General features: G+C 39.5%; 1 protein-coding gene across 1 annotated transcript; it reads left to right on the forward strand.

Moving 5' to 3' along the window:
• Positions 1-398: 398 nt before the first annotated feature.
• LOC115924514 (sperm-associated antigen 7-like) lies at positions 399-15290 on the forward strand. The gene is made up of 6 exons (XM_030986833.1): positions 399-551; positions 1439-1595; positions 2180-2264; positions 12004-12093; positions 13262-13421; positions 14821-15290. The coding sequence occupies exons 1-6, from the start codon at positions 473-475 to the stop codon at positions 15045-15047; spliced, it is 798 nt and encodes a 265-aa protein (XP_030842693.1). The 5' UTR covers positions 399-472; the 3' UTR covers positions 15048-15290.
• The last annotated feature ends 2377 nt before the right edge of the window (positions 15291-17667 follow it).

Consider the following 17667-nt stretch of genomic DNA (forward strand, 5'->3'; position numbering starts at 1 on the left):
GGGGGGTGCAAATTTTCAAATTTTCGGGAGCGAAAAAAAAGGGAAAAAATAGTGCTCTCTAACCCCCCCCCCCCCCCTCCCCCCTCCCCCGAGCGCATTTTCGGACGGCGTGATTTTCAAATTTTGGGGAGCAAAAAAAAAAAAATGGGCCCCCATCCCTAAGAAATTCTAGATCCGCGCGCCTGCATGATCGATGGCGAACATTATGTCCCGGTTCTTTATCAAGAAAACCAAAACAAAACATATATATACCCTAGATCTAATTTTCCAGCTGATAAGAACATCCCGCAAAATTGCCCCTTTGGATCGATATCTAGACGGATTCAAAGTTTCCGTTTTTGTTGCTTTATTTGTGATCGCTATAAATCGGCAAAACGTAACCCGATGCTAACTAGCTATGAAAAATGTCTGCTACCTTCAGTAAATTCCCAGGCCCAATTGAGTTTGTTATCGATAAACACACCGCTAAATAATGGATTTACTGGGCAGTATTTTGAGTTCCATGGAGAAACCTCCTTCAGTAGGAGAGAAAGAAAAGAAGTTAGCACAAGGTGAGAGTCAAGGAGATACAATTTTACCTGATGATTAGTTATTTTGCAATTTGCATTTGATCGTCCACGACGTAGATCTAGATCTAGAACTAACTTAGAAGAAGTGCAGAGCTGCGGCCAAGCTACCGGTACCGGTAATTGCATCAACTCTGACCCCGTGGCTGTGGCTTGCTGTGGCCTGTGGAGAGGCAACGAGTCCCTTGCTCCGCGGCCGCGCGCGCGGTAAACTTTAGTTTCAGCTAAACTAACATTACAGCCAACTATAGCCCAAATTTTCTGTCTCTTTTGTTCGTTAAGCCTCTTATTTGGGTAGGGTCGGCTCATCTCTTTAGAGCCAGAAGCGGACCATAGGCATTTCTCCTTCAAACACCATGGCCATTTACGGCCATATTTTTATGCCCCCCAAATTCCCCAAAATTTCATTTTACCTCATGCATATCCAATTTATTCTATATTGTAAATTAGGCCTAGATCTAGGCTATTGTACGTCGGATCCACTTACCTTCTTGACTGAATAAATCCGTTTAATGGTCCATTTTCAGGAAATTATGGGTCGAAATCGACATCCATGTTGAAAATCTTGCAAACCGTATTTTAAACTCTCGCTGCGCATGATGTCGTCTAAATATCATCCCTTCTAGAAGGCAAAATGATTATGAAGAAAAACTGTGATAACGTCATTACGAACTTGTAGCTCGATGCATACAAAATGGCTTTCCCGGCTTTGCTTACCTTGCACATTTTGCTGTTGATGTAGAATGGCCATGCAATTTTGTGTGTATTATTTGAGCTTTGTTTGGATTGATTCTGTGTTTTACCCCTCGTCTTATCTTGATCCTCATTCTTTTCCTGACCCCTATTCGTTTCTTGACCTTCTTTAAATGAAGAGAGGAAGAACCAGATTGAGAAGATGAAGCTGGAGGACAGGAAGCGGAAGAACGAATTCAGAGCAAAAGTCGAGAAAGAAGTTGATGCATTTCTGAATGACAGCGCACGAACCAGACTGAAGTATCCACCGATTGACAAGGTTTATCGCAGCATAATGTAAGTCTTTCTAATGTTTTTCCATCCATCATACAGCAAGTCGGTGAACTGAACACACAAAAATAGGGTTGTAGGCAATGTACCTCTAAGATGTTTTTAGAAAGCTAAATGAGAAAAGAATCTCCAAAGATACAACTTTTGTTTAATTTGATAATGAGTTGTGTCATCAAATCCAGATTAAGCATTAATGTAGACCTCCAAATCCCCAATTAAAGTTGTCTTTCCTACCCTGCAAAAAGACATATTTCATACATGTGTATTATCTTTGAAATTTTATTTAATTTTGTTGCCCTATCACAAGTATAATCTTAAAAGATTTTAATATGTATTGATTTTCAGAATTAATTTGGTTGTAAGAAATGTAAAGTGTGAATCCGTGTATGGCCTCATTATTTAATGTGTATAACTTCAGAATATGTACAATTGAATTAATATTTTGGGCAAACTTTTTATTTGCACTGTCTGTGAAAAAATCTTTTTGGAAAATTACATAGATGTCTGTACTCTTTGAAATTAATCAATACTTCAGAATCCTGCCACCAATTTTGATGAGTCATTTCACTTTGAAATATTCTGTTTTACAGACATGACGTTGCAGAGGTAGCTGGAATGACTTCATTCTCTTTCGGAGAGGCAGAAGTAGACCGCTATATCATGTTGTTCAAAAAGGTATGGGGCAATAGTTTTTGCTGCTTCAAGAATTAATGAGAGATATGAGAGATACATGTGGACGCTGCTTATAAGTAATGGCTTGTATGGTGATGTGAGAGATATTGCAGTGTTGGTTATTGTCATGGATTTATCAGTGAAAGTGTATTTTGGTGGTTTTAACTCTTAAGCCCATCGTGCTCTACAGGATCCCCCTGCGATCCGATTTTTGGAAGAAATGGCAATTGTATTAAATATGGAAATCTAAACATACATCATCTATTAAACTAAGTTTGGTTCTAAACAATCGATATTCCTCACAACCAGAATTTTTAATTATTCTAGTCAGAATACAAGTCAAATTGGTTTCCAGTCATAGTCAAATGCACTAGTGGTCTGATGTCATTACGCTTCTCAGCAGATTTAGTTTTTCTTTCTCTAAAGAAGTGTAAAGTCCCACACAAAACAAAAGTGGTCTCACATGGTTGAGGACTTGAGCTGCACTATTAGATTTTATTCCAACCACAAAATGGCTGCCAAGATGGCTGACATGCAGTCCATCAAACAATAATAACCAATCACAAGATTGGACAATAAGTAAGTAACCAATAGAAAAGCTTGTAAAAGATAGAGTGCCATGTGCCATGTGTGCTGGGTTGAATAGCTAAGAGATAAGGAAGAGTGTGTGTGTGTGTGGTGCTATAGCAGGTAATGTGCATGAGGATGAATGAATAGGGACAGAACAATAGAAGCCAAGAGCTAGCAGACAGGAGAGAATGAATGTAGGTCAGGAGTGCGCTAAAGCATATCGGAGTGGAAAACTAAATGTACAGTGTAAAATAAACAAGTAACCACTTGGGTCAGTGAAATTAAAACCTTACATAATATACCATCTTCACAGAAAAAATGTCCTCATTTTAAAAGATACATCGTATTAACATGCATTTGTTTCCGAAGAAAATGAGTCACATAAAATTTGCTCGAAATACCTGAACAAATCAAATCATGAAGTTTTTCTTCTGTGCAATTCCCTCTCCTTCTTTTTTTTTTTTAAAGAAATAGCATCCATTCATATTAGGGAAAATTAAACTGTTTAAAATGAAAGGTCACATACATGTATAGAGCAAATACAAGAAAATGGTATGCTTTCATCAATGAACATCTTCCAAACAACTTCCCAACTTCAATGGGTTCTATCCTTTTCCACCCTGAAAATTCCAGTCGGATGACTTGTAGACATACACATTAAATAATTTCCCTTCTTTTTTTTTTTCCCTGTCAGTAATGACAAAATATCAAATATTTCATATCCAATTTGGCAATTTTCAAAAAAAAAAAATACATGAACAGGCAATGTCTTCACCTAAAAAAAAATATATCACTGTTTCGTGAATCACTGTTAATTTTTTTTTTTTTGAATAATGAATAATGAAATACAATGTACACAGAGAATATGCATGCATTCTGACATAACTCTTTCAAAACTGTCTCAGATTTAAGGAGGCATTATACAAATACTGTGTCTATGGTCGATATAATCTCGACTACACATGATTTATGTAATGAGAAAAAAACACATCTTATGAATTCATGTATCAAGAATCTGTTTTAAATCCAAATATCTAAAACATCAATATAAGTCAAATGACTAAAAATGATGTTCAGAAAACAATGTAAACATGTACTTAAAATCAAATAATCCCAACAATTTTTGTTGTTGACACATTTATATAGTCCTTTTTGTAAAATAATGCAGGTCAACCCTGTGACCAATACAATCTGAATCTCACATTTTTTAATTTTTTTTTTTTGTATCTTAAAATTCAGCACAATTGCAAAATTGCAATCAAAAATTGACATTTTAGTCTTCTTTCTTCTTTTTTTGAAAATAAAAGATGGGCGCATTAAGGAGTTCACCTAATTGATGCGTAACTAACTAATTTGATGGAAAAACACATGACAAAATGTTTGAAAGCTTGTCATCTTCTTTTTCCCGTCTAAACATTAAAAACTGACAATTTAATCCTATCTTTACGGACAATTCCTACAAAAAATATAATAAACCTTCCAAAACGTTCTCAAATCAACAATTCCCTCAATAACATATTGTCACGAACAATGTAGCAATGCAAGGTATGACGGAGAAAAGTGAAAATCAGCAGGTCTTCCAATTATCTATCACTATTGCAAACATTATTTCTCAAACGTCTTTACAGTTCGTAATCTTGAAACTTGGCGGGTACTTTAACCTGTCGACCAGATCTCGAACGTGCGGAAGAGGACGGCTGAGGTTGGGGTTGGTCAGCGGATGAGGATGGCTGATGTTGGGGTTGGTCAGCGGATGAGGACGGCTGATGTTGGGGTTGGTCAGCAGATGAGGACGGCTGATGTTGGGGTTGGTCAGCAGATGAGGACGGCTGATGTTGGGGTTGGTCAGCGGATGAGGACGGCTGATGTTGGCATTGGTCAGCTGATGAGGATGGCTGAGGTTGAGGTTGGTCAGCGGATGAGGACGGCTTAGGTTGCTCAGCTGATGAGGATGGCCAAAGTTGGGATTGGTGAGTCGTTGACCTCAGTTGATATTGGGGTCTGAGTTGAAGTTGGCCAACCGGCGAGGACAGCTGATGTTGGGTTTGGGTAGTCGGCAGGGATGGCCTAGGTTGTTGCTGAAGTGGGGCTGAGTCAATTAGCCTGGATTAGTGGCTAGAATTGGTTGGCTGGTTTGATGCTTGTTGCCGAACAGACAAACTTGACCGTGATGGTTGGTCATGGTCTGACTGTCGGTGATGGAGGATGCGTTCTGTTGAACTGGTTGGCTGGTTTGAGGCTTGTTGCCGAACAGACAAACTTGACCGTGATGGTCGGTCATGGTTCGACTGCTCGTGATGGAGGATGCGATCTGGTGGTCGAGATGACCATGTGATATAGGCTGGTCCATGGCTAGTAGGTTGATTTGATTGCACCTTTCTCCCAGTCTCGTCTTCTGCTGGGGGACCTGGTGGGTACTGTGTCGTTGTCCTCTCAGTCCCATGTATTGACGTAGGCTGTGGGGTTGGTGGGGATGGTGGAGTTGACATCACTTGTGGGGCTCTAGCTCGATGCGGTTTCAAACGATTATGATGGACCCGTCGCTTGAACTTTTCATCATGGACATGAACTATGTCATAATTTAGTCCATCATCTGATGAGGAAGATACTCTGAAAGGACCTTTCCAGTTTGGTTCGAGTTTGTTCCTGATGTTGGTTGGGTCATGTAACCAAACAAAGTCACCTGTGTCGTACTTGGAAATGCGTTTCTTCACATCATACTGTCGTTTCTGTTGTTGCTGTTGCTGTCGTGTATTCTGTATGGTGTACTCCCATGCTTTTCTCAATCGCTCAGACAGGTTGGTTGTGTATTCGAGGAGTGTCTTGCCAGATGACGATGGAGGGGGAGTTGAACAGGTGATGTTCGCAGGTGTACGGGCTTCCCTGCCATGCATGATGTAGTAGGGCGTCAAACCTGTTGAGGCATGAGTACTTGTGTTGTACGCCAACTGGACTTGATTGATGTGAGTGTCCCATTCTCCTCCTTGATGAGAAATGTACTTCGCAAGTTGATCTTTGATGGTGCGATTACAACGTTCGACTATGCCAGCTCCTTGGGGATGATAGGGTGTCGATCTAGACTTTTTGATGCCCAATTTGCTGCATAGTTCTTGCACTAATCTGGACTCGAACTGTCGACCTTGGTCGGTGTGCAAAGTCTCTGGAATACCATGTTCTTTCACATATTCTTCAAACAGATGTTTGGCGATGGTTGGAGCAGTCTGATCTTTCATTGGGAAGATATTGACATATTTGCTGAAATGATCAGTCACAACGAGTATATAGCGAAATCCTCGTCTTGAACTTGGAAGCTCAGCAATGTCGGCAAAGACCATCTCCAAAGGGCGAGTAGTGGTAATGGGACGTAAGGGTGCTTGATGCTTAGGGGTTGGTAACCGGAAGGACTCACAAGCTGTGCATGTGTTGCAGAAATCAGTGATTTCCTTGTTCATGAAGGGCCAATAGCACATTGACTCTGCTCTCTGTATTGTGCGATGAGCGCCGAAATGTCCGGATGATGGGTCACCGTGTAACTCTTGAAGTACCCTTGGAATGAGGGAGTTTGGTACGACAAGTTGGAATGAGAGATTACCAAGCTTGTCTTTCTTCTTCCTGTAGAGTATACCGTCTTGGAGGATGAATTTGGGATACTGCCACAAGAGACGTCTAACCCGGGGGTTGTGTCTACGGATCTGTCGAATGGTTGGCCGCTCACCATTGTTGATGCAATCGATGACTGTACTGATGTCTTGATCTAGTTGCTGTTCATGTTGAACATCTACATCACTGTCAAGGATTACACCACGATAAGGATGAAGGACGTTTGGTGCAGACTGCCTCGTTGCATCATTGGGAGTAGATGTGTTTGTTGATGAACGAGTCTCGACTGCATTACACAGTGAATTGGTCACCATGTGCTTGAGTAGCTGATCTGTCAATCTTGGAGTGACTTGGCTTTCTTGACTCGGGCGTCTAGATAATGCATCTGCATTTCTGTGTGATTGTCCTTTCTTGTGAATAAGGCTGAACGTGTAGGAATTGAGTTCCAATATCCATCGTGTTCTCTTCCCAGTTGCATCGTCTTGAATTGGGAACTTCGTGAGACCCAAAAGAGGTTTGTGGTCTGTCAGGATAGTGAAGTGTTGGTGTCTCAGATAATGACGAAAATGGCGAACAGCTGTAACAATTGCCCAGAGCTCTCGATCATAGGTAGACCATTTCTTCTGCGTAGCGCTGAGAGTTTGGCTGAAGTAGGAGATTACACGTTCTTTACCATCTTGAGTCTGTGAGAGGACAGCACCAACTGCATGAAGGGATGCATCCGAAGATAGGATGAACTCCTTTTCAAAGTCTGGATAGGCGAGGAGAGGTGGATTGGTTAGAGCTTCTTTCAGATGTTGAAAAGCCTTTTCACACTCTGCTGTCCATACAAACTGTTGACCTTTTTGTGTAAGGGTCGACAAGGGAGTTGCAATCTTAGAGAAACTTGGCACAAAACGTCGGTAGAAAGATGCCAGGCCAAGGAAGGATCGGACATCTGTAGGTGTCCTCGGCTGAGGCCAGGACTTGACTTTCTCAACGTTGTTTGGGTCAGGTTTCACTCCTTCGGTGTTGATTATGTGGCCAAGATACGTAACTTCTTTCTTGAAAAAGCCACACTTTGAGGGTTTAAGTTTGAGTCCAGCATCTCTGAATCGTTGCAATACTTCTTGGAGGTTCTTGCAATGATCATCGAAGTCCTTGCCCATGACTATGCAGTCATCAAGGTATACAAGGCATGTAGACCAGTGGAGGCCATGTAGAACGGCTTCCATGAGACGCTGAAATGTCATGGGAGCGTTGACCAGTCCGAATGGCATGACAGTAAACTGGTAAAGCCCTGTGCCTGTGGTAAAAGCAGTCTTCTCTGTATCTTGGGGATCAAGCTTGACCTGCCAATATCCACTTGATAAGTCCATGACGCTGAAATATGCTGATGAAGAAAGGGAGTCAATTGAATCATCTTGCCGTGGAATAGGGTGAGAATCTCTAACAGTTACTGCATTGAGTTTTCTGTAATCCACGCAAAATCGGTATGTGTTGTCCTTCTTCTTCACCATGACGATTGGGCTCGCCCATGGGCTGAAGCTCTCTTCAATGATGCCTCTTTGCAGAAGTTCGTCCACTTGCTCCTGAATTTCCACTCTCATTGCTGGTGAAGTTCGATACGCCCTCTGTCGTATTGGAGTAGCTGTGGTGGTGTCAATGTGGTGATGAATAATGTCAGTCTGACCAATATCCTGAGACGTCGTGCTGAAAATATCACTGTAGGTCTGAAGAAGATGTTCAGCTTTCTCGTACTCTGTTCTCGTGAGTTCGGAAGAAGGGAGAACACCAGCAACTGGTGACTTGTCTGTCACTTGTGGATCAGCGTCAGTAGTTACGCTCATGATCTTGTATTCCTCTTCGGTATCCCCAGTAATGGAGAAGAATTGACCAAGGCAGGTGTCTGCAGGTAGATCGACTGCTTCGTCAGAGGGATTAATGAGGCGTACTAGAATAAGACCATCTTGAGGCTTGAACAGAGATCTGGCACCGATAACAGGAATGTGATCTTGCAATGTTGGTTCAAAGTAGCCATCGTACTCTCTTGGTATGATGTCGAACTGTGGCGACGACAATCTTCCCTGGACGTGAGTTTCGCAGCTTGGGGGAATCCGAGCTTGTCCAACAAGAGAAACTTTACATTTCAGCGGGGCTTGGTATTGCTGACGATCGATGAAGGGAATAACATTTCCAGGCATGTTGAACGATGTTGACGATATGCAGGCATTCTGGCTGTCAATAAAGTCCCATCCAAGGACAACTGAATGAGTGATGTTGCGTGCAACAACGAACTTGTGTTGTGTAGCCTTGTTCCCTAAGTGCAGAGATGGTACGATTGTTCCAATGTTGTCTACCAGCCCACCTGTGATAGTAGATGCCATGGATGTCAACTTTTCCAACGGGCTCCTTTGCGATGCTGGAATGGATGACAAAAATTTGGCACTCAACAGAGAGATGAATGATCCACTATCTACGAGTGCCAATACATAGACATTGTCGATAACGATAGGGATGTAGGGTGATTTCTTTGGCGAAATAGGTGCTATTCGAATTGGGACCTTGGTTTGTGTAGTTGATGAATGGCCCTCTTCCTCAACTACCAGAAGTTTCCCTGCTGCTGGTCTTCAAAACGAACTTGACGATAGGGAGCCTGTCTATGGGAGTCAACTTGATAACCTGCAGTGGAAGGATGCTGCTGATTTCGGCTGCTAGACGATTCATAGGGCCGTCTAGAGGGTGAAGTCCTAGATTGACATGCGTAGCTCTGATTAGGGCTTGGAGATATGCGTCTTGCATATTCAGGAGATCTGCGTCCTGCATATTCTGGAGATCTGTGTCTTGAATATCCTGGAGATCGGTGTCTTGCATATTCCGGAGATCTCTGTCTTGTATATTCTGGCGACCTGTGTCTTCGGTAGTCACGGCTTGGTGACGGAGACCCACGACGTTCCATGTGTCTTCCCTCATGGGCACGTCCTGAAGGGCTTCCACCACGTTGCTGAGATCTGCTAGGCCTTTCAACTGTCTCTAACTTTAAGGACATCCTATCCAGCTTCTTTTCTAACTCGTTGAGTCTTGGCAGTAGTAGTCGTAAGACCGATGCTTCTGCAGGCGTCTTGTCCTGGACCCGATCATCTACAGCTGCTACTATACCAAAATTGTGTGCTTGGTGTGCTCTTTCTACACGAAGTGCGATCTTCAAGGCCTCGTCAAAATCAAAGCCTCCGAGCTCGTGAATCTTAACTTGAAGCGGTTTGTCTACCCCGGCAACAAATCGGCGAAATCTCTCACCACCTTTTGCATCGTCATCATAGGACGGGAAAGCCTCTTCTACTAAGGAAGCAATGGCTGATGCAAACACTTCTAAAGGCTCACCTGGTTGGCGAGTTCGGGCAGTAATACAAGACTTGAATGTGTCAATAAACTGTGTCCGGCCGAAAACCTGAGAGAGTTTCTCTTTCATCTTCTTGAAATCCTTCTTGTCCGAAGCAGACAAGCTCTCCCACACGATGAAGGCTGATCCTGCTAGTCTTGCCGGAAGGAGGGTGGTTAAGTTGATAGAAGTGTCCGAAAACGCCTGTGCAGCAACTTCAAATCGACGTATCCATTGACGGAAGTCCTTGCCGTTCTCTCCCGTAAACACTTCTGGCAATTCCATGCGATAAGATGCCATACTGTAGGAATTAGAAGCAATCGACTCAACAGATATGATCATCAACAAGATATCAACCCAGTAAAACTTACTGAATGAGTCAATGTGAAGGAGGGGGGGGGGGGATGGGGGGTCACTCTGAGTGCAGATGAAGAAAATGCAAACTCAACAGTTGAAATACCTGTGGCGAGCGGCTATGATGGAAGGAGGGTGTATTCTGCAACTGGTTACGTTGCTACGCCAACACTATGTAGAATATGCAGGTTGATATGGCAGAATGTTGTAATGTACGGCAGCCAAAGGCAGACTATACATGCAAACTGGATGTGATAAGTTGCTTGAAAAATACAGAACTGTATGAAGGGTACGTGAAGAAAAAAACCTCAGTCACCGATGAAGGATGAATGCAGGAATATTCACCAAAATACAGTTCCAGTATGAAGAAGGGTAAAGGAAATCTCACTTACTGATGAAGGATGAATGAAGGAATTCACAAAACTACTGATGTAGGAAGAAATCAAGGCTCAAAAAGTCAAGATGAAACTTCAGTAATTAATGAAGGAGGTTGAATACACACAAACACTAACTGCCTCAGCTTAAAATGAAGGGAGGTCAATCAGTGCAGAAGAAGGGTGATATCATGCTCTCAAACATTCACATTCATATACAGATGGAGGGAGAATTTCACTTTGCAACTCACCACTAAAAACACTGCAGGAATTTCTACATATGAAGGAAGGCTGCAATTACAGTTCAGTGCAGAAAAACCACTGCTGCCACCAGTTGTAAAGTCCCACACAAAACAAAAGTGGTCTCACATGGTTGAGGACTTGAGCTGCACTATTAGATTTTATTCCAACCACAAAATGGCTGCCAAGATGGCTGACATGCAGTCCATCAAACAATAATAACCAATCACAAGATTGGACAATAAGTAAGTAACCAATAGAAAAGCTTGTAAAAGATAGAGTGCCATGTGCCATGTGTGCTGGGTTGAATAGCTAAGAGATAAGGAAGAGTGTGTGTGTGTGTGTGGTGCTATAGCAGGTAATGTGCATGAGGATGAATGAATAGGGACAGAACAATAGAAGCCAAGAGCTAGCAGACAGGAGAGAATGAATGTAGGTCAGGAGTGCGCTAAAGCATATCGGAGTGGAAAACTAAATGTACAGTGTAAAATAAACAAGTAACCACTTGGGTCAGTGAAATTAAAACCTTACAGAAGCATAAATTCCCTTTAAGTTTAGATTTCATTAATCATATGACTTGAGATCCTCAATTATATTAAGATTTGAGACCTTGTACATGTATGTTCATAACAAATGTTACTGCAAATTCTTCCCAGATCAGATCGTAGTCAGTCGTATAGTGTCTAAGACCAAAACAAGAATAAAAACCTGGGTCTTCAAGTTTTGAAAGCCATAAGAGGATCAAAACAAATATAATGTAAGCTTGTTTGGCTGGTCACATTTCAATACAGTGTTATCCATATGGAATTCCCATTTCTCCTTTATTTTGAGGTATATTTCAGCAATCAGAAGCTGCTGACTTTTAAGAACAGGGACAAAACTTTAAAACAAACTAATCATGCATCGCGTGTCGTCCATTAAAAATACATGTATGAAATTATCCAAATATGCATTACAGGGCCCGTCACATAAAACTTTCCATTGATAGTAACTTTGCCATCAATGGCAACTACCATGTTAACAGGACTCAACAGCCAATAAAAATCAAGATTTCCACTGTAGTTACCATTGATGGCAAAGTTACCATCAATGGTAAGTTTTGTGCAACGGGGCCCAGGTACAATGGGTTACACTGACAACAACAAGTGTATATCCGAGGAGCTATGTTCAAAAAGTGAGTTACGTCTTTGTGTCACTGAACCCTCGATGTGCATAATTTCTTTTATTGAATGTTTTCTTAATACAGGAAATCCCCCCTACCGAGGAGGAACTCAATGCCTACAAGAGAGGAGAGAAGTGGGATCCAGAGGAGGCTAGGTTCCTGGCAAAGAAAGTGGTACGCTCCGATAGAATCCTTCATTTCTTTTCTTCTGTTTTCTTGTTTTGTGTGGCGTGTTACAATGAGAGTTCAGTAAATTTATTGTCATTGATTTTTATAATCAGTTACACAAATGTATTGCTTTTTCATTTTCTTTCTTTTCCCATGTTTGTACAAACCGTGGAGAGAGAAATAGAATAATGTCATCAATATTTTACTCAGTAACGACTAAACATGTTCATGTAGTTATTTCTTCTATTTTCTTATTTTGTGTGGCCTTTTACAATGAGAATTCAATAAGTTTATTGTAATTGATTTATATAATCAGTTACACAAATGTATTGTTTACTCATTTTCTTTCCCATATTTTTACAAACTGTGGAGAGAGAAATAGAATGATGTCATTGATATATTACTGGCAGTATGAACTAAATATGTTGATGTAGATTGTAGGTTCATCTCAGTCACTTTAGAATGTTGAAATAAAGACTTTATCAAAAAGAAAACAACAATTACAAATGTGAGTTATGATTCAAATTCTGGGCTTCGAATATGAGGTAAATCAAAATTATGTACCACCTTTAAAGGGAAAGTCCACCCCCAAAATAAGTTTGTTTCGATAGAGGCAGAATAATAAGAAAATCAGGTGAGTGAAAGTTTGAGCAAATTCTGAATGAAAATAAGAAAGTTATGAATTATTGAAGTTGTGATCAATCAAATACAAATTGGCAACTCTGTGACTTATTATACGAGCTCTCCTTCATTTGCTTTGTGCATAATATTCCATAAAATCATGTTTTCTTTGTTATTGATGACGGAATATATATTTGTTCCTTGCAGGGGCGGTATAGTAACATATTTGCAATTATTATATTTAGGGTGCATGTATGGTTGAAATTTTTCTTGAGGGAAAATGAAAATTTTAGACTTTTTTAGTACTGAGCAAATGGAAGTTGAGCTCGCATGATACCACGTCATAGAGTTGCCAATTTGTGTTTGATTGATTACAACTTCAAAATTCCTAACTTCCTTATTTTTAATCGGAATTTGCTCAAACTTTCACTGACTTGTTTCTCTCATTTTTCTACTCCTATTAAAACTAACTTAATTTCAGGGTGGACTTCCCTTTAATGAATGAATATATTACAGCATTATTTCATTTCCCTGTTGTGTGAAATCCGTGCAGGCGGAGGAGGCGGAGAAGGCGCGGCAGGTGGAAGAGGCAAGAGAACCGGTCAAGGTGGTACCCACTTCAGATTACAAGGCTAAGTACAAAGACTTGATCGGGGAGGAGAGTGCCAAAGATGCAGCCCGTCATCTCACACCAAACAAGCAGTTTGGCTTCGGTATTAAGTCTTCCATTGATTCTTCCTATCCATCTATGTTAAAGTCAGGTGATCTGTCACATGATCCGAGTATTAAAGTCAGGTGATCTGTCACATGATCGGAGTATTAAAGTCATGTGATCTGTCACATGATCAGGTGACATTTCCTCTGGACAGTCTTTATCTTGTGGAAAAGACAGGGTATGGGTTATGGTTGCAATTTGGGTGCTTTGTTTAGGGCCGGGTTGAGGTGAAGTGTTGGGTCCAAATTTGAATTTCAGATTTATTTCTTTTGTGTGTGTGTGTACCCTAAGGAAATGACTGCAGAGCAATATGCGCTGGAGCAAGGAACCAAAATTCACTGAAACTTTGATGGTTACGAGGGTGGAATTCTAATTTCCATGTACTTCTTTATTTGTTGTTATCTTTATGCCTCCGTTACGAAGTAGCCGGAGGCATTATGTTTTTGGGTTGTCCGTCCGTACGTACGTCTGTACGTACGTCCCAAGAACCGACTGATGGATTCCTACCAAACTTTGGTCATGTATGTAACTTGCAAAGCCAATGAATTGATTAGATTTTGGGGTCACAAGGTCAAAGGTCACAGGGCTCATTATGTATGCAAAAATAGCTTGTGATCGCGTTATCTCAAGAACCGACTGATGGATTCCTACCAAACTTTGGTCATGTATGTAACTTGCAGAGCCAATGAATTGATTAGATTTTGGGGTCATGAGGACATGTATGTATCTTGCATTTGGGGTCATGAGGTCAAAGATCAAAGGGTCATACATGTATATGAGAAATAGCTTGTAATCACGATATTCTGAGAACCTGTTAATGGATTTCAACCGAACTTGAATTTGAAAAATTTCTTCCATTTTGGTTTCTAAAATTGCTCTATGACGGAGGCATCACTTTCGACTGCGCGCAGTCAAAGTTCCATCTAGTTTTGTTTTACATTACATTAACGAGTGTCATGTACTTCATGATATTTAAAGGAACTACTAAATATATTCGTTGCTGTCAACTTTTTCATTGGTTTGATTTGAAAATAGAAAGTTTTTCATTGTACCATATGCATTTTTAAAATTTATTTTAAATTTTTTTACATGAGTGAAGATGACATTAACGAGTGTTATTTAATTAATTTCATGATATTTAAAGGGACTATTAAATATATTTAATTATTTATTACAGTGTTACTTAGTCAACTTTTTCTCTGTTTTGATTTGAAGATTCAATAGATAGGCATGTATGTATGCTTAATAGGGCTGACTATTAGATAGATGCAAAGTGAGATAAGGAAAGGGTGTATGAGATGTCAAAATGGTAAATGTGCATACAGACCACATATCAAATAATCGTTGATCATTCTACCTCCGGTATCTATTCTATATATTGTATTCTGTCTTCATAGTTCCGAGCGAAAATAAAAGAGACAAACGTTCAGTGGAGGAGACGTTAGATGCAATACGAGCTAAGAAGCAGAAGAAATATGATGACGGTATCCACCAAGTTCCGAGTAATATCGTGGCAGAGCTTTGCAGTACATCAAACACAGAAATCATCGTGGAGGTTCCAAGTGCTAGTCAAATTGAGGCAAAGACAGAGAGTAGCAGTTCATCAAAAACAGAAGATCAATGATGCTTGTATCCCTCAGTTTCTAGATATTTATATGTATTTTTTTTCATTATGCTCGTGTAAGTTTATTTTTCCACTGCAAGTACATTTTACTTCTCATGCAAAGATCAAGGATTCTTTAAAGCTGTGATGGAAGGCAGGGCTCTCCACACGCTTTTCTTTTATTGCTGGGATCCAAAATGATATTAAAGATAAAGACCAGTTCTGGTCATGCGATTGCATTGTGAAAGAAACGTTGTGGAATCGATCAGAAAAGGTTGATCATCTAGCATATCAGTATTGGTGTGTACTGCAAGGTTCTGGAATCATCAAAATGATAAGAAATTTGGCCCAGTCTTCGTAAAGTTACAAGCACTTACACAGAAGATGTATATGGGACTACGCACACGTGCGCGACACATGCGTTTATCTCTCACAGTCCAATAGATAAACTAATTTACCAAATATATCAATTAGTCGGCGGTTTCCCAGCAAATTTTTTATCATCATGTATTGGTCAAAACATATTCTTTCACATGATTAGAAATAAAGAGCATCCATTTCATTTTCCCCCCCAAAACTGGTCTTTACCTTTAAGGGGTCTGGAGGCCATGTTTACTTTTACAATGTATGGGTAGGACCACTAGGACGTCGGACTCACAAGCATAATTTGATGAGACGATTTGTAAAGAACCCCAGTTCCAGTTTGTGTGGAGCCCTATCATATTAATGTTTGTAATCATGTTCATCTAGAATTAAACATTCTGAAATGAGATATGTTGTAAGGAATAAAATAGAATTTAAAACACATACAAAAACATCCTCCTCTTTAATTGAAATACAATTCACATAAGCATTCATCTGCAAAATGATTTTTTATTCAAAAAAAACAAAATTTATATTGATTTTTTAATGTGGTAAAGAAGTGATGCATCAATTATTGTCCATTACTAGCAATCTTCTTTGTTTCAAGGGGCAAATAGAAGGTATTTGGTGTCCTATTTCTTACGAAGTATACATTTTGAAGTATTAATGATATAAAAAAATATACAATTGAAGTATCATTTTACTTGTTATTTAGTACTCTGCTCCAAGCTGTAGAATAGAGCTAATGATAAACTTTATACGATCATCTGATGTACTTATCAGTAAATCTTTGGTGTTATATTTTATATCTTGAACATACATGTATATAAATTGACATCAAAATTATCATGCTACTTAATAAATTTTCTCCTTTCAAGCTCTAGCAGGGCTTGCAAATTTAACAGTCATCCAATATGCTGATGTCTTTATATTTGTGGATGTGGTTGGTAGTATATATGAGACAACAAAAATTGCTTGAACTTGCCCAAATATAGCAGGGAAAAAAAATCATGAATATACCAGTGTACAATGTAGATTTCATATAAGCACTTTCAGTTTTGCACATCAGTGTGATTTAATTCCTCCTGACTTTTAAAGGTACTATGTCCCATTTGCAGGCCAAAAAAAAGAAAAGGTTAAATTCCAACGGCATTTGAAAGATAATACTAATTTAGAGCTTCCCTAAAAAAAAAGGGGCTTGAAAATGTCTTTAATTTTTAAGTGAGAAAATAACGACTATTAGTTGTCAAATCGACTTAAGAGCTTTAGAGCCAGTAAGTCATAGTCTAATTTTCAGACCATTGTACCGAATGGTCTTACGTTTTATGCTGCGCAAAGATTCAATCAGTTTAATTTTGGCCATTACAAGAATTAGGTTATTGACGTAGAAAAATGCTCATGTACTCTTTACAGCTCATTTTATGTATGTTATTACCAAAGAAGAAAAAAACGGTCAGTCACTCAATAGCGTCTGACAGTGAAGTCTAGCAAGGAAAAGGGTTTCCTTGCATAATTTGAATATTAGGACACTGCTAACGTTTAAATTTCACAGATAGGACATACATGACATAGTCATATTTCCTGCAAAGTTCTACACAATTTGATGTTGGCTGCAAAAGGGACATAGTATCTTTAAGTAACATTATTCATACCCTTACCAAGTTTTGTAATTTTTAAGTATTTGAAAAATTGATTTATATTTCTTCAGAATGTGACACATTAAGGCTTACATCTACAAGTATTCAACAAAGGCCCTAATTCAACCAGTCCACTTTTAATTCTTGAGTTACAAAAATCAAAACAAAAACATCGAATTACAAAGGGTATGAATAATTGAGTTGTTAAAGGTAATACAAAGTTTTGGTATGGGGTCATGAGTTTGGTTCGAATGAACAAATTGGAAGCATGCGATCCTACAATATTCAATGATCGGTGTCACGGTTGATATCAAGTCTAAAGTGATGAAATTTTGAATTAACTCTTTATGTTGTATATCTCCCTCTCAAGATTGATATTACTGTAGCTACTATTGTAAGGCCGTAGGCATTATTTGAAATTTATCAGGAGCACCAATAAATTTGATACTCTAATTTCTCAAAATCATAGAGCCCAATTTTTTCAAAGTTGCTTATTCTAACACTAGATTTTACAATGGTAATGCAAATTTAAAATTTCATAATCTAATCCTGTTGAAATATTACCAAAACTTTGTATTACCTTTAACTGTAATAAGCTTTTGAAAAGTGTACACGTACAATGTATTTTCAGAAAAATGAAA

Source organism: Strongylocentrotus purpuratus, unplaced genomic scaffold (genome assembly GCF_000002235.5).
Source record: "Strongylocentrotus purpuratus isolate Spur 01 unplaced genomic scaffold, Spur_5.0 spur5_scaffold_16, whole genome shotgun sequence".
Taxonomy (NCBI): domain Eukaryota; kingdom Metazoa; phylum Echinodermata; class Echinoidea; order Camarodonta; family Strongylocentrotidae; genus Strongylocentrotus; species Strongylocentrotus purpuratus.